This window comes from Orycteropus afer, unplaced genomic scaffold (assembly GCF_000298275.1).
Source record: "Orycteropus afer afer isolate SDZICR_OR568_19922 unplaced genomic scaffold, OryAfe1.0 scaffold00440, whole genome shotgun sequence".
Classification (NCBI taxonomy): Eukaryota; Metazoa; Chordata; class Mammalia; order Tubulidentata; family Orycteropodidae; genus Orycteropus; species Orycteropus afer.
Window position 1 is genome coordinate 1,467,106 of NW_006922027.1, and position 26,349 is coordinate 1,493,454.

Here is a 26,349-nt window from a genome sequence, read left to right on the forward strand (position 1 = left end):
TTGGTCTGTCTCTCAATCCTTTGAAAATACCTAGATATAATTCTTTTGAATTCCTTATCAGAGAGTTCTAATGGTTCTTCTTCCTCAGGGATGTATTCTGGATCTGTATCCTGCTCTCTTGTTTCTACCACTTTATCTTGCTTCTTTGCGTGGACTGTGATGTTGTCTCCAAGACATTTTGTCATTGTTGTATTTAATCTCTTTTAACTGTTTGTGAAGAGCAGCCAAGGGTGAGTCAGGCTCTTCTTGGTAGTTGTTTATTTTTGGTCCATTGGTGGAGAAGGAAGTGGTGCTCTCACTCAGTAAGTGAAGCTGCAGGAGGTATGGGTGTAATTGTGTCATATGGAGACTGTTGCTGTCTTCCACTCAGTTAGACAAGAATAACAATTGGATAACCATCAAAAAATAAAAGCAAATGGGCAAAAAACACACCATATAATCACACAGAAACAGTAACAAAAAAAAGAAAAAAAAAACATAAAAAGAAAAAAACCACACTAACTGGGGAGAGAGTAATGAGAGAAATAAGGTAAAGAAGGAAAATAATGAAGAAAAAAATGGGAAAAACACAAAAGAAAAACAAGGAACGGTGTTAATACAAGAAATAAAAGAAAAATGGCAACCAGGAACAAGGAAAAGAAAAACTGCTGAATCTAGAACCTGAGAGGGGAAGAATAAAGAATAACAAAAAATGGACAAAAGTAATAATAATAATGGTAGTTTTAAAACAGAGACAAACAAACTGAAAAACAGAAAAAAGAAAAAAAAATATCAGGGCAGCATGGGGCAGGGCCTCCAGCTTCCGTCTGAACACACAGACTGGGAGGGAATTCCTGCCGGCCCAGATAGTGGGTGGAAGTGAGGGATGGCCACACCTCCATTCACCAAGAGGGTGTGGGGTATAAGAGTAACAAGGGGAATGTCGCACGTTTCCAGTCATCCACATCTGAATGACCTTGCAGTTCCTGGTAATTGGAGCCTGTACTTAAGTCCCTGCAGTCTGGGACAACACTGTTGCTTTAAATATCCAAAATGGTCAAACCACTTATAAACGTTCAAAATGCTTGCACCCTCCAGAAAGGCAGAAGTCCACAGCTCATCCTGCCTTCCTCTTTGCTGCTTCCCTTTTCGTTTCCCAGCCACCAGAGCAGTCCTCCGTGCAGTCCCTGGCTAGCAGGGCTGATTTTTAAGTTAACTCTTAGGTCCTACCACCACTCAGCAATATCCAAGCTGTCTGTACCATCAGGATTGCTGCCAGACCCCAGCTCCGCGTGTCTCTTTTTTTGGTGTTTTCATGCAAATTCTTCTATTAGTTGGAGTTTAGTCCACTTCTATGTCCTTCCCTTCAAGGCTCAGAGGTCCAGGATTATCTTCTGTATCTGTGGTAATTGGTTCCCTTTTTCTTTGTTAAAGAGGGTCTGTGCAGTCTTCCTGCCTATTCCACCATCTTACCAGAACTCACCCCTAATTTTCTTAACGCAAGGTTTACAGCATCTAGGTTTAGCTACCATAGGGAAATGTGAGGTTTCCTTTCTTCCAGGATGCATACATGGGGACTGTGCCTTTTTACTTGTCAACCTTGGGCTTGTCAGCTTCAGTAGCCAGCAGCAGAGGGAAGAAAAGCCTCCAACTTCAGTGGGCCAGGAGCAGGAGGCAGAGCTGAAGCCCAAGCCTTTCACCCAGCCCCTAGAGCCTGGCACTTCAAACTCAGACTTAAAGCCTCCAAATTGTAAGAGAATTAAATCTTGTTTGTTCAAGACATCCCATTTGTGGTATATTCTTGTCAGAGTGGCACTAGGTAACTAGAACAGGTGGGTTAAAGTCTCCTACTACTTTTGTAGAACTATTTCTCCTTTCAATTCAATTAATGTTTGCTTTATTTGTTTTGGAGCTCTCTCATTTGGTGCATAGATGTTTATTATGGTTATGACCTCTAGGTCAGTTAACCCTTTTATCATCATATAAAGCCCTTCTTTTCCCCTTATTCTCTTTTCACTTTAACGTCTTAAAGTTTCTTTTTCATCAGAAATTATTGTCACTCCTGCTCCTTTTCAACTGTCATTAGTTTGATGTTTTTTTCCTATCCTTGATTTTTAATTGATTTCTAGTTTTGTGTCTAAGATGAGTCTCTTGTAGGCAGCATATCGGTGCATCATGTTTTCTAATCCAATATGCCACTCTCTTTCTCTTGACTGGTGTATTTAATCTACTCACATTCAGTGTAATTACAGATACTTTTTAATTACAGCTATCATTCTTCTGTGTTTCTTCCTGTGGTGGTGTTGGTTCCCTTGTTCTTTGTTCTGAATATTTTTCTGTGTTGAATTCATTTTGTTATCCAGCTTTCTTTCCCTGTTCTTCATTGTTGGTTTTGTGTATAAGTCCTTGTTATGTTCTTCTTATTTTGGTTAGAAGACTTATTAATTCTCCTTATGATTATTCTACAGTAGATTCTTATTTCCCTAAGTTTGGAACAGTCTGTCATATAATGAGATCATCCTGACTTCCACTCCATTTGGAGGTTTTGAAATTATGCCATTTATTCCCTCTATTTTTTTTGTAGTTAGTATCATTTATGGATTGACGCCTTTCATTCTCTATTTTCTGTTTTGTAAGCTTGTATTTGTTTTGTGAACTATTATTCTAGGTTTATTTTTGGTGCCATCATATATCTTACTTAATCTTAAATTATTATCTTCCGTTGTTCATTTTATGTCTGAAAGACTCCCTGTAGAATTTCTTATGGGTTTTGTCCGGTTTTCACAAATTCCCTTAATTTCTGTTTGTCTTTGAGTGTCCTAATTTCATCATTGTATTTGAGGGTCAGTTTTTCTTATGTAATCCACTCACATTCATTGTAATTAAAGATAGGTGTGAATTTACTGCTGTCATTCTTTTGTGTTTTTATTGTGTTTTTGGTGGTTTCTTTGTTCCAAATATTTTCCTATGCTGAATTCATTTTGTTACCAAGTTTTCTTTCCCTTTTCTTCGTTGTTGTTGGTTTTGTTTTTACTAAGTTCTTCATGTTTTTCTCCTTATTTTGGTTAGAAGTCTTACTAATTTTCTTTGTGGTAAACAAAAACCAAAAAAACAAACTTACTGCCATCAAGTCACTTCTGACTCGTAGTGACCTCCATTGGGTTTCAGAGGCTGTAGATCTTTATAGTAGATTGCCCTGTCTTTCTTCCATGAAGCAGCTGCTGGGATTGAACCACTAATCTTCTGGTTAGCAGTCATATCTTATCTACTACACCAAATTCTTAATCTCCCTAAGTTTGGAATAGTTGTTACATATTGACATCAGTGCAAATTCCTCTCTATTAGGAAGTTTTGTAATTATACCATTTATTCCCTTTATTTGCTTTTTGTTAGTGTTGTTTTATAAACTAACTCCTCTTGTTTTGTATTTTCCGTTTTATGAACTTATTTTAGTTTTGAGAATTCTTTTTCCAGGTATTGTTGTCATATGTCTTGATCTTAATTTGTTGTCTTCCATTGCTAGATTTCCATTGGGACTACTTCCTTTAGCATTTCTGGTTTTGTGTATAAGTCCTTGTTATGTTCTTCTTATTTTGGTTAGAAGACTTATTAATTCTCCTTATGATTATTCTACAGTAGATTCTTATTTTCCTAAGTTTGGAACAGTCTGTCATATAATGGTAGTATAAGTTGGATTTTTATAAATTGCTTTAATTTCTGTTTGGGAATGTTTTAATTTCACCCTCATATTTGAAGAACAGTTTGGCAAAATATATAATTCTTGTTTGGCAGTTCTTCTTCTTCAAGGTTTTCTGTATGTCATCCCATTACCTTCTTGCCTGCATGTTTCTGCTGAGAAATCAGAGCTTAGTCTTATTGGTTGCCCTATGTAGGTAACATTAATTTTCCCCAAGCTGCTCTCAAGATTCCTTCTTGATCTTTGGTTTTGGAAAGTTTGATGGATATGTCATCATGACATTCTCTTGGGGTCTGTCTTGGATGGGTCAGTTGAGCTTCTTGGATGGATATCTTTTCTTTTTTTTTTTTTTTAATTGTGATTTGGGTGAAGATATACAAAGCAAATTCATTTTCCATACAGCAGTTCACATATACTTTGTCTCATGTCATTGACCACAGTGTACCACAATGCAACAGCTCCCCTCCCACTTCCTCCCCATAGTTACCTCTTCCCAGTGTCCATCCCTCCATACACTCCTGCCCCCTGAGCTGTCTCCCTGTGCATAAGCAGCCCTTCTTTCTCTCATGATTGTTCTCTCCAAGGAGTGTATCTACTTGAGGTAAATGTTCAACTCATATGCCTGTATTTTGTTTGGCTGGAAACCACAGGTGTGGGTTCAATTCCAGACCTGAAGGGCAGCTAGGGGCCATAGTCTCAGTGCTTCCACCAGGCTGTGTCGGACCAGCAAAACTGGTCCCCACTTTTTTTTTTTTTTTCTCCAAATGATTTTGAGTTTTGTTCCACATTCTTCTCCCTCTCTATCAAGGGTCTCCTACATAGATCCCCTTCCAAGTGGATGACAGTGGTAGCCGGGCACCATCTAGTTCTTCTGGTCTCATAGTTGTATAGGCTGCAGATCGGATGGTGTACCAGTCGCTAGGACTAATTGTTTCCATGAATTTTGGTTTTCTTCATTCTTCTTTACTCTGGACGAGGAGAGACCCATCGTTGCATCTAGATGGCAGCTTGCTTTTAAGATCCCAGTCACTACTCACCAAAGTAGAGGTGTAACAATGCTTTGTGTAGTATGTTATACCAATTGAGCTTGATGTCCCCTGTGACTATAGTCCCAAGCCCACAGTTTCAACTACTCAATCCCTCTGGGTGGCTGGCTGTGACCAAGCAGTGACCACAACCTTGCCCATTGTCAGGTCTACTATACACCTGGGAATTCTGATCATTCACATAAACTTATAGGACCATTGTCTGCCAACCCTATATATGTTCTTAGATACCCTCCACATTTCATAGACATACCTTATCATTCAGCCTGTCCACCCATCTATCCAGGACCCTCTACCTGATTCCCAAGGGAGATGACCCATTCAGTCATCAGACTCCCATGACCCTTCACCCAAGCTGTGGTCTCTCCTCCAGACCCTTTAGAGATATCCCTCTTTTTTTTTTTTTTAATTGTGATTTGGGTGAAAATTTACAGAGCAAATACACTTTCCACACAGAAGTTCACATACACTCTGTCTCATGACATTGACCACAATTTAGCACAATGCAACATCTCCCCTCCCACTTCCTCCTGATAGTATAGTGCTGCAACTGTTTTGAATTATCTTCAGTAAGATTTTACTTGCATGTGATATTGATGATACTGTTTGATAATTTCCACACTCTGGAATCACTGTTCTTTGGAATGGGTACATATATGGATCACTTCCAGTCAGTTGGCCAGGTAGCTGTCTTCCAAATCTCTTGGCATAGCCAAGTGAGTGCCTCCAGTGGGGCATCCATTTGTTGAAACATCTCAAAGGGTATTCTGGAAATTCCTGGAGCCTTGTTCTTCACCGATTCCTTCAGTTCACCTTCAAATTCTTCCTTCAATACCTTTGGTTCTTGATCATATACTACCTCCTTAAGTGAATGAACATCAACCAATTCTTTTTGGTACGGTGACTCTGTGTATTCCTTCCATCTTCTTTTGACTCTCCCTGCATCATTTAATATTTTTCTCATAGAATCTTTCAATATTGCAACTCAAGGCTTAAATTATTTCCTCAGTTCTTGCAGCTTGAGAAATGCCAAGCATTTTCTTCCTTTTTAGTTTTCTAACTCCAGGTCTTTGCATATTTCATTATAGTAATTGGCTTTGTCTGCTCGAGCTGCTCTTTGAAATCTTCTGTTCAACTCTTTTATCCTGTCATTTCTTCCATTTGCTTTAGCTACTGTCTGGTCAAGTTAAGTTTCAGAATCTCTTGACATCCATTTTGGTCTTTTCTTCCTTTTCTGTCTTTTTAATGACTTCTTGCTTTCTTCATGGATGATGTTCTTTTTTTTTTTTTTTAATTGTGATTTGGGTGAAGATTTACAGAGCAAATTCACTTTCCATACAGCAGTTCACATATACTTTGTCTCATGTCATTGACCACAGTTTACCACAATGCAACAGCTCCCCTCCCACTTCCTCCCCATAGTTACTTCTTCCCAGTGTCCATCCCTCCATACACTCCTGCCCCCTGAGCTGTCTCCCTGTGCATAAGCAGCCCTTTTTTCTCCCATGATTTTTCTCTCCAAGGAGTGTATCTACTTGAGGTAAATGTTTAATATGCCTGTATTTTGTTTGGCTGGAAACCACAGGTGTGGGTTCAATCCCAAACCTGAAGGGCAGCTAGGGGCCATAGTCTCAGTGGTTCTACCAGGCTCTATTGGACCAGCAAACCTGGTCCCCACCTTTTTTTTTTTCCCCTCCAAATGTTATCCCACAGTTCATCTGGTTTTTGTCATTGTGTTCAAGGCATCACATCTATTCTTTAAATTGTCTCTAAACTCAGGTCATATTTTGGCTCTTGTGGACTTTTAATTGTCTTCAACTTCAACTTGAACGTGCATATGAGCAGTTGATGGTCTGTTCCACAGTCAACTCCTGGCCTTGTTTTGGCTGGAGATATTGAGCTTCTCTGTTACCTCTTGCCATAGATGTAGTCAGTCTGAGTCTGGTGTATTCCATCTGCTGAATTCCACATGTAGAGTCGTTGCTTATGTTGTGGAAAAAAAGGTTTGCAATGAATAAGTCATTGGTCTTGCAAAATTCTATCATGCACTCTCCAGTGTTATTTCTGTCTCCAAGGCCATATTTTTCAACTACCAGTGACTCTTCTTTGTTTCCAACTTTTGCATGTCAGTCCCTAGTGATAATCAACACATCCTGATTGCATGTTCAGTCAATTTCAGACTGCAGAAGTTGGTAGAAATTTTCAATATCCTCATCTTTGGTTTTGGTGGTGGTTGTGTAAATTTTGATAATATAGTATTAACTGATCTTCCTTGTAGGCATATGGATATTATCCTATCACTGACAGTGTTATACTTCAGGACAGATCTTGAAACAGTGTTTGTGACAATGAATGCCACACCATTCCTCTTCAATTTGTCATTGCCAGCATAGTAGATCATATGTTGTCTGATTCAAATTGGCCAAACACAGTCCATTTCAGCTCACTAACACCTAGGATATCAATCTTTATGCATTCCATTTCATTTTTTTCCTAGATTCATACTTCGTACGTTCCATGTTCCTGTTACTAATGGATGTGTGCATCTATTTCTGCTCATTTTGAGTTGTGCCACATCAGCTAATGGAGGTCCCAAAAGCTTTTCTCTATCCATATTATTAAGGTCTTCTCTACTCTGACAAGTCAGCTCTTCTCCAGTCAAATGTTGAATGTCTTCTAACCTGACAGGCTCATCTTCCGGCACTGTGTTGGACAGTGTTTCAGGGCTGTTCATAATGTTTTCCAGTAATATATCAGACCGTTTCACTGTTATTAATAAGGTTTTCGCTGACCAGTTGTTTAAGAAGTGTAAGGCCTCTTCCTTCTTCTGAGTCTGTCTAAGCCCAAAAACTCCACTGAAACCTCTCCACCATGGGTAATGCTTTAGGCATTTTGCAACATGGTGGCATAGCCTCCAGCCTCACAGCAATACGTGAGCTACCATAGGATTACAAACTGACAGACAAGCTTGTCTCCCTTATTTGTTCCTAACCCCTTTGCACCTGCCTACCTCAGGCCCTGGCCTTAATATAGACCCACCTGCAAACGAAAATCAGCCCCCAGCCCCGCCTGCCTACATCTGGCCTCTACCTTAATAGTGAAGCTACACCCAGGTGAAAAGCAGCTTCCAAGTTACCGGCCCTACCTCAGGCCCCTGCCTTAATGGAGAGCCACACCCAAGCGAAAAGCAGACATCTGAAGGTAGGAAAATACTCCATTTTCATAACCTTATGTTCTGTACACTTTAAAGAATCTTTTAGAAAAGTAAAGTTAGATTAATTTTTATCTTTTTGAGTCTTCATTGTACCAATCAAATAATCCATCTTTTTTTCATGTGCTTTTCAAAATGGACTGATTTATATCAAAGTTTCTCATGGTAGCTACTGAAAGCCCAAGTCATAAGACACAGGAGATTTTTCTCAAAGCTGAGGCTTAGAGCAACCCTATGACAGCACATGGGGAAAAAAAAAAAAAAAAAACTGAACAAATGCTATCTCTAGTACAAAACTGAAGTCCTCAAGACAAAAATCTCACATGTTTTTAGGTGACCCACTGCAAAATTCAAGTTGATGCCATTTTTGGTGAAAAGCACACATTTCCTAGTCTGTGGAGCCGATGTAACAACAGCTTATAGAGTCAATGCTTCTGTTCTCCCTTATGATTTTCCATTTTATGACTATCAACAACAGTATAAAACTCTTTAAACAGCACAACACAAGGCAAGACACACACAACAAATGTAGCTATGCAATTTCAAGCTACAGTTACTTGAGGCCTCCCTTGGACCCTGTCCAAGATTCCTTGCACCCAGACCAGGGCAAGTATTCAAATAAAATTACTGAGGCCTTCCTCAGATCAAAGCCAGCACCTTCTATTGAGTTCAGTTTGTTGTCCCTTGAATCCAATCCAAGGAAAATATTCAGATAATACGAATGGGAAAACTCCCAATGAAACTTGAGCACCCAACAGAAATTCTCCAAATGGAATGAAGAGGACAAGACAAATAGGAACCCAGTTCCTAAACAGCATGAAAAGGCAACTTGACAAGGAGAAGATGTCCATAACTGCTCAGATATAAACATAATTCAACACAAAAGAAGTAGAATTTGAACTCAGGAGATTTGTACCAAGTTCCCCAGCTGTGGTGATGGAATAAACAATTGGACACAAGGCGCTTATGTTTGGTTGTTGTTATTTGCCATCAAGTTGGACCCCACTCACAGTGACCCCTCCTTGGGTTTCCAAGGTGGTATCACTATAGAAGTAGATTGCCCAACCTTCCTTCTGAGGAGTGGCTGGTGGATTTGAACTGCCAGCCTTCTGGTTAGCAGTCAAGTGCCTTAGGCACTACACTACCAGAGTACCATTTTTTATTTGATCTCTTACCACAAAATGGGGTGCTCAGCTTGACAGTTTTTTCTGGTTCCAAACTTAAAAATAATCAAAACAGTGAAATTTCAATGAAAGGTTTATTTTGAACCGTTATCCTGTGTGCATGTACCTGTTGTTGTCAAGTCGATTCCAACTCAGAGAAATCCTGTAGGAACAGAAAATTTCCTCATAGGGTTTCCAAGCCTGTAATCTTTACGGAAACTGACAGACATGTTTCTTTCTTCAAAGCAGCTGGTGAGTTTAAACTACCAACCTTTCAGTTAGCAGATGAGTGCTTTAACCACTGTGCCACTAGGGCTCCTTATGCATAGACCATTTTTACTCTAGAAAAAAACAAATAGCTCAGTGAGACTAGGTACAGTGGCGCTTTTGAAGAAAGGAGGAGGGAGAAATGTAGAAGATCAAACATTGGCTAATCTTAACATGATTGACTGAACCCTGCCTTCCTCCCCCTTTACGGAGATCTGTGGATATCTGGTCATGAGATGGTCTCTGACCCTCCACTCAGCCATATCTTTTGAAATTTATATTTAGTACACCTGGCTTCAAACAGGAGGGTATTGGCAACTTTGGGTAAAAAAAAAAAAATTGATTTTGGTCAGGAATTTCTTAAAAGTGAACATTTGGTTTCATGAGTTAAGAAACGCTCACAATCAAAGTAACATAACTACTGTCAGTCTCTCTTTGATGTTATTCACCATGTTGTGCAACCATCACCACTATTTGCAAAAGTTTTTATCACTTTAAATAGAAATTTAGTATTCCTTGAGCAATAACTCATTTTCCTTTCTCCCCAATACCTGGTAGCTACTACAACTACTCCTCATCAACATAATTAGGTTCCAAAGACCAGGTCGTTATGCAGAAATGATGTTATGCCAAAATACAGGATGACCACATCATTAGATAACTGTCAAAGCACCGAGAATCATGGCCCAGCAAAATTGGGCCATAACCTTAGCCATCACATCCAGTGTTACTCTTGCCTAGCACCTTGGTGTTTATTACTGCCAGGCATACATCATTAACATACAAAATAGATAGATTTTTTTACTGTTGTAAATGCAAAATGCTAGATGACTACTAGGTAGTTGATAAGTGAGGAATAGGTGTACATTTTTATTTTTTATTTTAGTCAGTGTACCACCTTTAATAGTAAGAACTAAAAGAAAAAATTAAAAATATACAGGAAAAATATAATCCCACTTTATATGAAATATCAAGAATGGGCAAATGCAAAGAGATAAAAATTTATTACACCAACTCCTCACTTACTGACTATCTCATTATCCAACATTTCACATTTACAATAATAAAACATCTATCCTACTGTTTTGCGCACTAAAGGTGTACCTCTGGCAGTAAGGAATGCTGAGATGCTAGGCAAGAGTAGTGCTGGCTATGTTGGTTAAGGTTATGTGTCAAGTTGGCTGGACTTTGATTCTTGGTGGTCTGACAGTCATGTAATGATATAGCCATCCTCTATTTTCTCATAACACTGATTTTCATTTAATGACCTAGTCTTTGCAAACTAACCATATGGATAAGTGAGGAGCGGATATGTTATGCAAAATTCACAAAACAAAACTGTAAAACAAATATAAATAATTAAACCTTCAAATGATGTTTTTGTCCATTTGTAGCATGTGTGTTTCTAAAGTTCTTAAAGCTGACGACTCCATTAAGACTTTTGGGACACCCTGTGTTTCCTCAAATGTATAAAGGAAACTAGTTACTAATATAATTATAAGTTCCTTTTAATTTAAGCATTTCTTTAATCATAAACCAAAAAAAAAAAAAAAAAGCCAAACTCCCTGCCGTTGAGTCAGATTCGACTCACAGCAATCCCTCCTTGGGTTTCTGAGGTGGTATCACTATGGAAGTAGATGGCCCAACCTCCCAGGAGTGGCTGGTGAGTTTGAAACACCAGCCTTCTGGTTAGCAGTCAAGTGCCTTAGGCACAATTCCACCAGAACATTGTTTTTGCCCACAGATGCCTTGTGACCTTAATGTCAATACAGCTTTGCTTTCCTGTTACTAGATTGAAACCAAAAACTGGAATTTAAATTTTTTTAGAATAAACTCAGGGTTTTGAAAACCTTATTTATTTCAGTAGGTAGCACATTCAAGTGGGACAGATTTCAAAAGCTATATGGGGGTGTGCTGTGAAAACTCCCCCACCCACTCCAGTCCCCCGAAGCACATCACCAGTTTCTTAGGGATTCTTCAAGAGCTATTTTATATATACATAAGCAGATGCATCTATATCCCTCCCCCATACTCTCCATACACAGGAAAATGATACTTGCTTTGCTTTGGTCACTTAAAAATATCTGCAGTCTCTATGTATAAACAATGTGCCTGTTTTCCTGGCTACAGGTATCACAGTGTATTAGTTCACACTTAGCTTATGGAACAGTCCCCTCCTGAGGGACACTTACATGACATCCAGTTTTTTACTGTTAATGGCACCAAAAAAATGCTATAGTATATTACCTTGTATGTATATCATAGCACACCATGCAAGGCATTTCTTCAGTAATTCTTTGCTGGGTAAAAGGAATGTGTGTTTTCCCCCTTGGACAGGTGTTGCCAAATTGCCACTGTGATACTGTGCCTGCCAGTAACACCAGTGACACCATTCCAAAGCTGTCTCCCACTCCTGTAGCAGTGTAGTGCCTCATCCCACTTGGACCTTGAGCAGAGGGACAGGTGAAGAATGGTTCCTCAATGTAGTATCCATGTGGTTTATCTGTCCTAACTAACTATCTTCCAGTGGTCACAAACATGTCTCCTTGTTTACTTGATCCCTGGGTAAAAATATCTATCCTACTATTTTACACACTGATGGTGTACCTCCAGTACCATTTGAATCACTCTTTCCTGCCTAGTTGGAAAATAAGAAAAAAGTCGTATTTATAAAGTAAAAGCCAAATGGATGAGAGAGCACACAAGTAAGCTGTGTGCTGTGACTCTCACAGGACTCCTTGTCTTTGCAATGTTCACAGAGCACACAAGGGATTCAGGAATTGCTGGATGTGGCTAAACAAGAAATTCCTTTTGACTTCTGGAAGGTCACGCCTCTGGTCCTCAAGGCAACAGCTGGGTTACGCCTGTTACCAGGAGAAAAGGCTCAGAAGTTACTGCAAAAGGTGATGTTACCTATTTTTCCCTTGGAGGGTGGTCAATGATAACTGAAAGCACATTGAACTTGCAGCTGGTCTCTATGTTGTCAGCCAGGCTACATGGGAGCTTCCTAAAGAGGGAAACATTATAGTGTGACAGCCTCATCTACCTGAGGAATGTGGGTGAACAATACTGTCTTCCTCATGAAACTTAAGGCTATTTGGGGTTTATGAAAGAATCTGTGTTTAATACTAAGAAAAACATCTTTATTTTAATGTACACTGTGCTTTTTGAAGGTCTTCCTTCTGTTCAGGCACTTAATACATGTCAAGGAGTTGTTTGATCTGTATTCCTACTTATTGTCTTGGTGGAAACTACTGGTCCTGCCCTAGGCCTCAGAACTATTGAAGAAGCCCTTGAGCCTTCTGCTCTGCTTGCCTTGATTCTCATGCCTGGGCCATCTGTGAGAGACCTTCCCTGCTCTGGCCCATCCCAAAACTTCTGGGACTGGACTCCTCCTGGGGCTGGGTTTAGGAATCTGTGATTAGCATGTACTTGGATGATTAGTGAGTTAGGGAAATTCTGCATCTGCCGAATGATCCTCTTCATCTTCTATATTGTTCCTGTACTACTTACCTCCTGAGTAAGGCACACCTATGCTAAATTAGTCCTTCAAATCGTTACCTTCCGATGCCTGAGTTAGATGTGGGCTGGGATTGCAATGGGGATGTGCAAGTGTGCTGAAGGTCCTGCATATCGAGAGTTGCTAATTCTGATTCTGAGAATAACTACATCTTTCCCTTTCCATCTAGGTGGAAGAGGTGTTTAAGGCCTCACCTTTCCTAGTTGGGGAGGACTGTGTATCCATCATGAATGGAACAGATGAAGGTAGAGTTGCCCAAAGGATGCCCCCTGTGAATGGCTTTCAAGTGTTTCTGCCAAGAATTCAGTTGGTGAGGCTCTTCCCTGGTTAAACAAGTCAGTTCCAACTTATAGCGACCTCTCCTTGGGTTTCCAAGGCAGTATCTCTATGGAAGTAGATTGCCCAGACTTCCTTCCAAGGGGTGGCTGGTGGGTGTGAGCTGCCAGCCTTCTCGTTAGCAGTCAAATGCCTTAGGAACTGTCCATTGCAACTCACAGCTTAAATGTCCCAGAGGGTCTTTTTGGTGCCAGTGTTAGAGACAGATGTTCATCTTTACCAACCTGAACCTAGCACAGGTGAAGTTTCTGAAAACAAATCACCTTTTCAGTTTTAAGAACATTTAGAGAAAATCCCCAGTTGCACAGTTAGAATATTATTGCTGTTGTAATTCTAAAAGAGGCACTTTAGTTTCTCATTGACCCCTGATTTTAAATATGACCCTAAGAGTTTATTTGTATAGGGAGAGCAAGGGGGGCATTGGATCTTTTCCTATCTCTTCCAGAAAGAGGAAACTTGTGACAGAGAACAGGGGTGTGTGTGGCATTGAGTTTGTTTTTTGTTGTTATGTGCCGTCAAGTTGGACCTGACTCATAGCGACCCCTCCTTGAGTTTCCAAGGCAGTATCACTATGGAAATAGATTTCTCACCCTTCCTTCCGAGGAGTGGCTGGTGGATTTGAACCGCCAGCCTTCTGGTTAGCAGTTAAGTACCTTAGGCACTATGCTACAAGAGCTCCCATGACATTGAGCAGGGTAGTCTAATTTTTTAGTATGGTGTCTTCTAGCTGCAAGATTTGTCTGTGGATGAAACAGACTTCAGTAAGGGGTCTGTAAGGGTCACTTTGTTCTTTGCTCCTATACTCTATAAGTAGGCAGGCATCTGAGGGCCCCAGGTGCACCATGCAGCACCTCCATGATTCACCTTTCTGTGATCTTTCTCTTGTAGGTGTCTCTGCCTGGATCACGGTCAACTTCCTGACAGGTATGTGTATCCAACTCACTGTGAGGTTGGTTGTTCTCAGATATCTGTCCGTGTGACTCATAGCAAGGCTTTCTAGGCCTCACTCCTCCCTGTTAAATAATGTCTGGGATCTCAGCTAGAGCTGGGCTTAGGAGAGGAGATGCTGCAGTTTGGGACAGCCCCTCATAATACTTGTCCCTTCTTCTGCAGCAGTACCTGTTGGGAGCCTAGGCCCTGAGAGAAGTAACAGTAAAACAAGTCATGCGTCTGCATAATCAGATTTGTCTGCTGTAGGTAGAACAAGAACAAAGACACCTGTTCTTAGAACAGGCAGTGGGAGCAATTGTTCTTAGATCATTCTCAGTTCCCGTGGTTTTATGTCCCCTTACTTTCCTTCATAAAAGAACAGTGTGTCTGAGGCATGTATGATGGAGAGCTGATCACCACCCACCAGGTGCTATAGAAATGTCAGAGATCAGTATCTCTGAGAGCACATCAGTGTTTTTCTTCCCAGTAGAGACTTCAGGTCTGCTGCCTCTCCTGACAGTCAGTGTTGTCCTGACATCATCCAGGCTACAGCTACTGGAAGCATAGTTGTGGTACATGCCTTAACACTCAGCATATCTCTAAGGGAACTCAATAGCAGCAGCTGCATCTTGTTTCACTACCTACTGAAGGCTGGGCCTGTAACTCCATGCTGTTTAACCTTTCTACTGTCCATATCCACTCATTAACACAGCAGTTGCTTTTTGCTCACCCATGCTCCAGGCACTTTGAAAACCCCCGGAAGGAGCAGTGTGGGCATGCTGGACTTGGGAGGAGGATCCACACAGATTACCTTCCTGCCAAGCATTGAGGTAACTGACTCATGAGGCCCCACAAGGGAGGCAGGCAGGACTCATTGAGGCACACAGGCTGTGTGGCCACTACTTTTGGGATGGCAGGAGCCCAGGCACCAGGTCAAGTCACTGTGCTTCTCTGAGCTTAGGGCCAGGTGCATTCCCAGTTTATGCTTTTTACTTTGGGTCTAACTCTCCCTGGAAAAATGCATAGAAATTGTGAAGAGGAACTGTGCACTTACACCCATTTGACAGATAGGGGATAAATTAGATAAAATTGGAACCTTTGGGACAAGTGAGAAGTGAAGCACCTCCTTCCCTGCTGTACTCCAGTGCAGGATGAGGAGACTTGGTTTTGTCTGTCTGCTGCAGAGAGCTTCCCACTTCCTCACCACAAAGGCTCTGAAGAAGAAGCTTCCAATTGAAACTACCTGGTGTTTTCAAAGTGCTCTTCTCCTCTCCCATTTTATCACTGGTTTTCAGTGCAGTTCCTGGTGTACCCTCAACTCACTAGGATGGGAAAGTTACACATAAGGTGGCTTCCTGGGGCTAGATCATGCCTTGAGGTGCTGGGGCAGGAGAAAGACCAGATGAGCAGAAGGGAGATGGAGGGGATGGTGGTGAAGGTAGTAGTATCCAGACCCAGCATCTTCCTAAGTGGAGCTGTCAAGGCCAAGAGACCCACCTCCCCACTACCTGGGCACCATCTTTGGGCTGGCTAGAGCTCATCACGGACACTGTTAGTGATAGTGCTTTTTCATTTTGGAAGTTTAGTTTTTACTGATTGTTCCAAGCTTATCACAGCATATGACTTCATGAAAAGCTAACCTAGTTGAATATATCTGTGAATACCCTGTTCTTTTAAGTGAATTGAGAGAGTGTGGGGACCATTTTCTAGAGAGAACAGCAGGAAGCACAGTGACCCTCCTGTGTTCCCCAGGGCACCCTGCAGACCTCTCCAGCTGGCTACATCACATCACTGCAGATGTTTAACAAGACCTACCAGCTGTACTCCTACAGGTCTGTTTTGGGGACCAAACGATAGGGAATATCCAACACAATGCTCAGCAAACACTGCTAGAACTGCCCCCCACCCACCGTGCACCTCAATGGAGAGAGGGACTCAGTCACAGATATGCATTCAGAGTTCTCTCAGCTGCAGATCTCACCAAGTTTTTTTTTTTTTTTTTTGCCCCTCCTTCCTCTTCTCTCTCCTTCTTTTCTTCCATTTTTCCCTTCCCTCCTCCCCATCTCCTCTTTCCCTCCTGCCTCCTCTTCTCCTTTCTCCCTGTTCTTCTTTCTCTACCCTCCTCCCCTTTCCAAGTCCTTCTTCCCTCTTTTTCCTTATCCTCCCTCCTCCCTTCCCCTTGTTCCTCTTTCTTCCTCCCTCCTTCTCCTTCTCCCTTACCCTCCCCTGCCATTTCCTTTCTCATCCTTCCTCCTCTACCTTCATTCTTCTTCATTTTTAGATTTACCTACAGTTAACACTTAATTTCTTGTTTTATCCTTATTCTGTTTTGCTTTGGAATAGCAGGAGGGGCCCATGCACTAGGCAGAGATGTTTCTAGACCATCTGTTTTACACATGGCACCTTACTTACTTAAAGTCTTTTTGTACAGTTGCAAGCCCCATGAAGAAGGGACCATGTTTGTCTTACTTACCATGGTGTCCCAGCTGCTAGCTTACCTGTTGCCCCATTATAGGCCACCGTCTAGTGAATTAATTAGTTGAATTCCCTCAACTCTACAAAGATAGGCTTCTAGAAGAAGCAGGAAAGCCTGCCAACTACCTTGTCACAAGCATTCTACCTTTCCCACTCACTCTGGACCCAGGCCAGGTAAATTATTGAAGCAGTGGTCATGATAGTACCCAGTGTATGTAGTGCACACCCTTCCCTCACAGTGCTTTATTCCCACAGCTACCTGGGGCTTGGACTGATGTCAGCCCGACTCGCAGTCTTGGGTGGTGTGGAAGGCCAACCTGGTGAGTGGGACATATGTGAGGCTGTGCTCATGACCTTAGCTTCCACTTTCAGCAGGAGAGTGAGCCCCGTCCTGTCCTGTTCTGCCTACCTCCTCAACCTCTTCTGCCGCCCCTGCAGCGTGTTGGGCACAGCCGAAATATGGAGCAGACTGCTGACCCTTAGGGCCAGGTTAGGGACCATGGACTAGACAGGGACTCTTCTTCTGCCTTTTCTAAATTGGACTTGTTTTCCATGGGTACATTCTAAGTCATTTTTAGAAAGAGAGAACTGTTAGTGGGGTCATTTCTGAAACACTGCACTGGAGGATTTTAGGAGCTCAAGTAACAGTGTACAGGAGCCAACTCTACTTGGAGTTGACTTGTGTTGGAACATTTGAAGAAATTACCTTGTTCTTCATGACAGTACAGGAGTCCTAAGAGGACTTTCTGTCATCAACTCTTGCTGTATGAAGGAGTGTACAGAGCCCCTCCCTTCCTTTATTTGGGGTAGAGCAGCATCTGGTCAAGTTGTTACAAAGGTAGTTTGACCCCAGGATTCCCTCCTTTAAGCTCCTCTGGCTGACTTCACTGAGAAGAAGCTCCTCTTAGTTAAGCCCACCATTGGCCTTCATAGAAGGTGTTACTTCTAGAATTTCCCAAAGATGCTGGGCCCTGTTCTTCTGGAGGGCAGTGCTTTGAGGCTAGCACTAGACTTTCCTAACTGCCTTAACTGAGCATCTCTTCTCCACATGAGTTGTATATGGGGCTCACTACCCAGATCCATGCTCACTCTTCAGGCCTCAGATATCCTACTCTCTGTTTACTGCCTGCCTTTATATACTTTCCTCTGTGGCCCAGCACCTCTACTCTCGCCAGGGCCTTGTCCTTCCAGCAGGCTTGGAATTGTCATGCTGGAATTTTGGGTTTTCCATTCACATCCTGTTTGAGTTTACGTCTTTCAAATTGGGTGTACTTTGTTGTGAACCAAATATATGTCCAATTCTCAGAATCACCTGCAACCCTTATTTTGGGGCCAAGAACTCCCATCACTTAGCCAAAGTGGTCAAGTCAACTGGCCCAGGACACTCCTTCTCCCAGAGCAGCAGAGGGCTCACTGATTTGTCAGACCACGCCTAATACCAGCTACAGGGCTATAAACCACTCCCTGCCCAAGAGGACAAGTTTCTCTATTTGCTATCTGATGTTGCATAGCAGATCATCCCAAACTTCATAGTTTAAACTGTAAATATCACTCACTTTATGGCCTTTGATTCCCAAATTCTGCTGGGTGCCTCTGCTGCCTCAAGCCCTGTAGCTTTGGTCAGGAAGCTGACACCAATACCTGATGCCTTAGTGCTCCTCCACAGGCATCTCATCCCTGTTCAATGCAGGACACAAAAGAATGTTTGCTTTTTAGACTTCAGATGCCTTCACTCTGACCTTGCAGTCCTTTGAACCCCCAGTGCCCACCTCACGGGTCTATACATTCCTGATCATGTGCCCCTGTCCTCTTATTGTCACATTCCTTTTTTCCAATCCCTTTATATTAGCTAGGGATGGAAAGGAGCTATTCAGCCCTTGTCAGCACCCTGGCTTCAAAGGAGAATGGGAGCACGCTGAAGTCACATACAGAATTTCAGGAGAGAAGGCAGGTAGGTGGATTGTTCACAGTGTTTATAAGGATGAGGGTAAAGCCTACACTCCAGAACTTGGCCCAAGTGCCTGGGAGAAGGGGCCATTATTGCCAGGTCTTTCAAACAAGCCAGGTACCCAATGAGATGAGGGTGGACCTGGTCCTCATCAGGGCTCCAGGCCTTGGCAAGAGCACTGGGAGCCACTCCACAGGGTCCCCTTGTCTGTCACCAAGCACTTTTTTTCACGAAGGTTGAGTTTCCTAACACATCTCTAGTGAGGAAAGACCAAATGTCCTATGCTGTGAGGCAAATAGCCACATCTCAGCTACTGGCTCAGGAGGCCACTGAGGAGGCTAACTTATGAACAGAGGGAGAGATCTGGGTTCCCTCCTTTAACACAGATTCTGTCTCCCTTGTACTGCCTGGTGGCAAGGCCTTACCGGGCCCACCTCTCACCCTGGTCATCTTGGGTGCCCTGTGCCCATTTGTCTGTTTCTGGAGGAAATACTGAAGTGTTGTGCCTGAACTGCATGAACTACATTGGCAGGTATGAGGTGTGTCCACCTTGTCTGTAGCCCTAATTGTCATGAGTGGAGGGTGTAGGTATGTTTCATGCATTGGGCAGGCAAGAGTGGATGATGCCGAGAGCTCCCACATGGAGCTGACATTGCAATGGAAGGAATTGGACAGGAAAACTGTAGAAAAGTTTTGAAAAAAAATAAAACAGGGAAAAAGGAAGAGAGGGGGAAGACAGTTGAAGAATGCCTTATATGGTGATATTTGAGCCACGAGGTGACAGGGTAGGAAGTGAGCCTCAGGGAATGAGCAATTCTAGAATAGCAGTGCTGGCAGGGGGAAGGCACATGCAAAGGCTCTGGAGGATCTACTGTGTTTAAAGAACCAGAAGAAGCCAGTGTGACTAGCCTGACAGGAAGAGTGGAAGGAAATGAGTTGGAAGGTCAGGGGCATGGCTCAGCACCACTGGGGAGAAATGGGAAGCAACCCCTGCGCAGATGTGGAGGGTGGAGACCAGGCTGGTGCATGGTGAGAGTGGAAGCAGAGGGAAGTGACAGATGCTGAATATGACCTGATCATGGGTGTGAATTGTGAAGAATGGACCACCATAAGGCTACATGGAGAGACTGGGTAAGGCAGACTTGAGGAGAAGGTTGGAGAGTATTGAGTAGAGATGAGTGAAGGTGCTGTCTGATGTCCAGAGCAGTCCCTTAGCCTCAGGGTCTATGTTGTTGATTGATTCCTCCTTCCAATCCAACATTAGCGAAGATCCATGTGAATGCTGCATGTTGCCAGTTAGGCTTTAGTTTTCTTATCTATGTAACAAGGAGAATGCAGATCTCACCTTCCAGGTGGAATGAAGATCAAGTAGGACATGCTCATTCTTGCTCAGCCCAAGCTTGGTGGGTTGGGGGCCAGCTAAAGTGCTCAGTATATGCTTCAAGTCCATTGGGCTGGTTGAGGTAGGGTGGTGCCCCAGACTTGGTCCCACTGTTGTCCTATTGTGTGTGTGCAGAGACAGTGAGCAGAGCCTGGCTGGATCCCACTCCACTCTGCCTACCCAAGTCTGTATCCTGAGTGCCTGGGCTGGGCCACAGATTAAGGACCACCTGACCCTGGGTTTGTACTTGTCCTCTGCAGCAGCCAACTCCCATGAGCTGTGTGCCAACAGAGTGTCAGAAATCCTTAGAAGCAAAGTGCACAGAACAGAGGAAGTGAAGCACATGGATTTCTATGCCTTCTCCTACTATTATGACCTTGCTGCACAAGTCGGCCTTATTGGTAAGGACAGTGACTGGTTGCAGACAGGAGGGACCTGTGGGCACTCTGGGATGTGGGCCTTTCCTGGGCAGTGCCTGAGGCATGTGATTGATTACAGTCCTGCCACCCTTTGAAGTCATCAATATCAAATTAGCAACAAGACCATGGAAAGGGGTCTTGTCTAAATGAAGCATAATCAGCACACTTTTTATACATAGATTAACTCTCTAAGGCAGGTTATGATCTTGGAGCCCATGCATCAGCACAGGCTACGTAATGGTCTAGAATATTCCACAGTTCATGCTGTGGTCATGCACCTGCTCGGGAAGCTGCTTCATGTCAGTGCACCTTGCCTGCCCAGGACCCCCTGTTCCCAGACCAAAATGTTCTGGGCTGGCATGGGAAGGGCTCCAGGAGTTCATTCTGGTTCATTGTCCACACCCAATGAGGTGAATTATGGGTAGGAAAAGATACTTAGTGTGCTTAGGCTGATGTTTCTCAAAGTATGAGCGAAAACTCTTGAGAGGCTTGTGGAATCAATTTAGTGGCTATGACCAGGATTTTTTTAGTGAAGTAAATAGGAAACATCAGGGTTGTTGTTGTTGGGTACTGTTGAGTCAGTTTCCACTCAGACCTCATGTGACATTAGAACTGCCCCATAGCATTTTCTTGGCTTTAATCTTATGGAAGCAGATTGCCAGGCCTTTCTCTCATGAAATATCTGAGTGGGTTTGAATCATCAGCTTTTCAGTAAAAGTTATTAATGTTTTAAGTAAAAAGCCTCCCAGAAGGAGCCTCTCACACAGGAGTAAGTGCAGCCCTGGACCCACCTCCACTTCTCATGGACATGGAAGTTTGGATTGTGTCTGAGGACCCAGTCATAGTCCCTGAGAGCCAAGCCCTCTCCCCACCCTTCTCTCAGGGGTGGCAAATGCCTAGCAGCACTTCCTTCCTTCTCCAGTGGATCTGCCATGCAGAGTGACTTAGGATCCACTCTAAGAAAGCCTCACTACACCAATACACCAAAGCTGGAAACAGTCCAAGGGACTAGTGGACCATATGAACCTCAGAGTATATGACCATGAGACAGAAGAACTAGATGGTGAACTAGACATCTACCACTGTCAACCACTTGGAAGGGGATTGGTGCAGGAGATTCTGGATAGAGTAGGAGAACAATGTGGAACAAAACTCAAAATCATTTTAAAAAAAAATAAAACAGATTTTTTGGTCTGACAGAGTCTGGTGAGACCCCTGAGACTATGGCCCCTAGTTATCCTTCATATCTGGAAGTGAACTCACTCCTATGGCTTCCAGCCAAACAATAGCCAGGCATACGGGTTGACCATACATCAGGTGTATCCACTCCTCGGAATGATCAATCATGGGAGAACAGAAGGGCAGTATTTGCACAGGGTAATAGCTCAGGGGGCAGGAATGCATAGCAAAGAAGGACACAGGGAAGAGGTAACTACAGGGAGGAAGTGAGAAGAGAGCTGCTACATTGTGGGGAATTGCAGTCAATGTCATTAAACAAAATGTGTCTGAACTTCTATATGGAAAATGAATTTGCTCTGTAAACTTTCAACCAAATCACAATAAAAATTAAGAATAAACTTAAAAAAAAAAAAAAAAGAAAAAAGAAAAGACACCATAGCTAAGGTGAGGACAAAGTGAAAGATGATCCCTTATCCTCAGCCCAATCCGCACAAGAAAAGAAGGGGTCCTCTGGCAGCCTGAGGGACTCTACTGGTCCCCTCCCAGAGCCCAGGAGTACTCTTGGGACTGCTGCCCAAAGCCTACCACACAGCCTGTGGGTAACCTGCCCTCTACCTGGCTGGCTCTACCCTGCAACCTCAGTCAATGTAGGCCCTCACCCAATTGCAGTCTGCCCCCAGGAGACTTGGCATCTTCTGAGGTCCCATAAGATTGAGGCACAGCTCAGAGATGGCAGCATGGGTCAGAGGTGCCACATTGTTCAGCATGGCTTGCCCCTTGGCTCTGTGCACACTCAGGTGTTGTCCACCGCTGCCATGCTCCTGTCACATCTATGTTTCTTCTGCATTACTGATCACACCTGTGCTGGGGGAAGGCTGGGTCTGTGTCCAGAAATTACATCCCTCTAAGGCACTCCTTGGAAGGAAGACTGGGCAATCTACTTCCCATAGTGATATGGCCTCGGCAACCCAAGGAGGGGTCTCTATGAGTCGGGGCCGACTCAATGGCACATAACAACAACAACAATGTCAACAGTAAGGAGCTATGGTGGCACAGTGCCTTAAGGCATTTACTGCTAACCAGAAGGTTGGAGGTTCAAGCCCACCAGCCACTCCGCGGAAGGAAGATGGGGCAATCGATTTCTGTAAAGATCTACCACCTTGAACTCAATGAGGGTCGCTGTGAGTCAGAATCAACTCAATGGCAGTGAGTTTGGGGGATTTTTGGGGTTTTTTTGTTGTTGTTGTTGTTTTTGGCTGGGGGGAGGAGATGGGGAATGGCAACATTTTCTAACTTTACAAATGTCCACAGTGAAGGAAGAATCAGAGGAGATTCTTCTTCCCCAACACTATGAGCAGCCTCTCACACAGGAATAAGTGCAGCCCTGGACCCTCCTCTCCCTCTCTGGGAGTTGGAAGTTTGGATTGTGTCTGAGGACTCAGTCATAGTCCCTGAGAGCCAAGCTCTCTCCCTACCCTTCTCCCAGGGGTGTCAAATGCCTGGAGCTCTGGTAGCATAGTGCCTAAGGTACTTGACTGCTAACCAGAAGGCTGGCGGTTCAAACCCACCAGCCACTCCTCAGAAGGAAGGTTAGGCTATCTACTTCCGTAGTGATACTGCCTCAGAAACCCAAGGAAGGGTCGCTATGAGTTGGGTCCTACTCAACAGCACATAACAACAACAACAACACTTGCTTCTGCAGAGCTCTGCAAAGGTGCTGCCCAATTTTCTCAAGGACATTTCTGAGACCTGTTTTTTCTTTACAAAACTTTTTTTTTTTTTTTTTTCCCTTAAGGCTTGATAAATTGATACCAGAATACAGTTGCTGAATTCAGTACCATGGCTTCAGAAAGTATTTTCAATTCCATAGTTTTGCTTCTCTTAACTTGAAATTAAGTAGTTTTCTCAAGCTGTGTGGCCAGGGGACTCTGGCAAGCTTCTTCTAGGAGGATGTTACAGGACTGGAGGTGTGGTGACCCTAAAGGCCTTGATTGGGCTCTCTGCCGGGCCACCCCACACCCTACCACCTCACAGACTTCTGTCAATGAACAAGGTACCCACCACCTCTTAGAATAGCATGCTTTACAGCAGGATGCCTCACAGCTTGACCTCAGCAAAACAAAACCCCACTGTGTCCCAGAGTGCCAGGAAAGCACTCTATAGCCCTGGAACCCCTGGCCCAGCTTTCCCACCCTGTGTCAGTGCCTTGGCTGCTTCAAGGGGCTTCTGTGCCCCTAAAGTGAATCAGGTGTCTATTCCTTGTCCCACAGATGCTGAAACAGGAGGCAGCTTGGTGGTTGGAGACTTTGAGAATGCAGCTAAGTATGGTGAGTGACTATTGCACCTCCCTGGGCCAGCAAAGACCCAGATGGGAAGGACTAGGGGACAGCCACCAGTGGGACTAGCCCTAGCATGAGGCAGATGCTCACAGTGTTGGAGATGTGCCCCAGCCTCAAAACTCTTGGATTTTCTTCCTGATTCTGTCACCAGACCAGCACTAAGAGGGCGTGGGATGTTCAGCCTACATTCAGAGAGACCTGTGCCCAGGGCCCCAGTGTTGTTCATTTTGGAAGGGCTATAATTCCAGTCTCTCCTTTGTCTGTGAGGAACAAATTCCCTCAGTTTCATTCTTTCTGATGCCTGAACCACTGCCACATGATTATCCCAGTAAATTCATGACTGTCCCTGAACCTGAAGAAGTCAGGAAACCTTACACAGCCAGCCCAGCATGCGAGGGTTCAGAGCTGTGCCCTGCAGTGGTGCCAGGGAAGAACCAGTGCCCACCTCCCTCTTGCTCACCTTCCCCTCTTTCACCCATTTCCTTGTTTATGTCCCACTCACCGCCCCCCATCCCTGCCCCAGCTGCCAGAGTGTAAAAGCAAAGTCTTCTTTTCCAAAACACTCATTATTTACCCCAGCTCACAATCACACACACACTCCTCATTATCTTGTTATCTGATGTTTTACATTATGACAAGAGTGCAAAATCTATTATCCAACTCTTTTGCCTATTAATGACACACATCTGCGAGTAATGAACACTGAGGTATGAGGTAAGAGTAACTCTGACTGTGATGGTTGAGATTATGTGTCAACTTGGCTGGTCCATGATTCTCATTTTCTGATCTGATGTGATCATCTTCCATTTTTTTTGCATAATGCTGGTTTTTGCATAATGACCTGGTCTTTGGAACCAAACCACGTTGATAAGTGAAGAGTAGATGAGGTCTGCTCTTCTGGTTGTCAGTTTGCAGACTTAACTTTGTATGTTTCTCCATATAAAGTTCCTGCTCCAAAAAGTGGCTTTTTTTCTTTCACTTTTAATTTAGAGTTTGTCTCCATGAGTAGGGTATCTGTGACCCTCCTCCAGGGAACAGATGCTGAGAGGAACTCCGGGCAGACTGGAGTAAAAAAATCAAAGTGGGCTCTCTGAGCCAACCTCAATGTCTGTCTCCTTTATCGTGCATGGCATGCAGGTCTTGTGCAGAGGCAACCTGAGGAAGAGACTGCAGAATTTGCCGCTGACCTTCCTCTCAGGGTATACCTAGCAGACCATATCCCCACCTCAAGCTACAGTCTTTTTATCTCTTAATCATGCTAGATACCCTCAGAGTTGATGGGATTGTCAGAACTCTTCACCCCATCCCCAAGAGTGAATCACCTGAATACTGATTGGGACCTCTCCACACTCATCTTTGTTCCCATCTTTCCCCCCAGTGTGTAGTACAGTAGAAACCCACACACAGAGTAGCCCTTTTGTGTGCATGGACCTAACCTACATCAGCTTGCTACTACAAGAACTCGGATTTCCAAGGAACAAAGTGCTCAAGGTAAAGCCCCCTACCCCCATCCCATCCCTGGGGATGTCCCTGGGAAACATTGCCCCATGGGAGGTTGCAATTTCCCTGATACTGCCATCCCCTCTGAGAGAGAAGCCTAAGAAGCAGCTGCCCTGTATGGGATGCAGTTACCCTGACCCTTATCCCTTACCCACCCAAGGAGAGTATCTAGAAAGCCCTTGGGTGTGGTTCCCCTGACTCTCCTCTCACCCCTACCCCTCCATTCCTCCCAGGTGCCTGGGAAGCACTGCCCATGGTGGGGGGTGCAGTTCCCCTGACCCCTACTCCTATCCCTGCTGGATGAGGTACCTGTCAAGCACTGCTCCATAGGGAGTGTGCCTCCCCTCACTCCTCCCTGGTCTCCACAACAAGTATGGCCCTTCCTGACCTCCCTTTGTCTCTTCAAGCTGACACGAAAAATTGATGATGTTGAAACCAGCTGGGCTCTGGGGGCCATTTTTCACTACATCGACTCCCTGAGCAGACCCAAGGGTCCCACCAATGATTAGCAGCCCTGCTCCTGGCTATGAGCCACCCCACCTTGCCTGTCAGCGCTCAGATTTACCTGACCTCCTCACAGCTGCCATCTCCGTGAGAGCAGGACACCTTTGTGGAACCTCATCCCATGCCCTCAGCTGCTCAGCCCCTGACCACTGTGACTTTGTCCTTGGTTTCATTGTAGGCATATTGGAGGAGGAACCATGATGAGGGCTGCAATCCAGCCCACCTCCCCACAAGACCTGGGCAGGGTAGAAAGTGTCCAACCCTAGCACCTCACTCTCCTGCATTGGCTTTGGGTGGGCCATGGCCACGTGTGAAGCCATTGAGATACAGCACTAGCCTGGCAAGGTGGCAGGCAGCCACACTCCACCCTTTGTAGCCATGCCATGCAGGAGTATTGTTTTTGCTATCTGCCACCTCTCTGGCTTCCTTTCCAGGGGTAGACCTCGACCTTCTAG

The 26,349-nt window shown here is 43.9% G+C and overlaps 1 protein-coding gene across 1 annotated transcript in view; it reads left to right on the forward strand.

Annotated features, from left to right (window-relative positions):
* Window positions 1-25,899, forward strand: part of ENTPD6 (ectonucleoside triphosphate diphosphohydrolase 6) — an 84,802-nt gene extending 58,903 nt beyond the window's left edge. The window contains exons 3-13 of the mRNA XM_007954184.1: window positions 12,123-12,266; window positions 13,053-13,128; window positions 14,108-14,143; window positions 14,891-14,979; window positions 15,902-15,981; window positions 16,880-16,944; window positions 18,474-18,575; window positions 20,214-20,354; window positions 23,822-23,878; window positions 25,269-25,381; window positions 25,798-25,899. Of these exons, the coding sequence (XP_007952375.1) occupies window positions 12,123-12,266; window positions 13,053-13,128; window positions 14,108-14,143; window positions 14,891-14,979; window positions 15,902-15,981; window positions 16,880-16,944; window positions 18,474-18,575; window positions 20,214-20,354; window positions 23,822-23,878; window positions 25,269-25,381; window positions 25,798-25,899 (1,005 nt within the window). The remainder of the gene's footprint in view (window positions 1-12,122; window positions 12,267-13,052; window positions 13,129-14,107; window positions 14,144-14,890; window positions 14,980-15,901; window positions 15,982-16,879; window positions 16,945-18,473; window positions 18,576-20,213; window positions 20,355-23,821; window positions 23,879-25,268; window positions 25,382-25,797) is intronic.
* The last annotated feature ends 450 nt before the right edge of the window (window positions 25,900-26,349 follow it).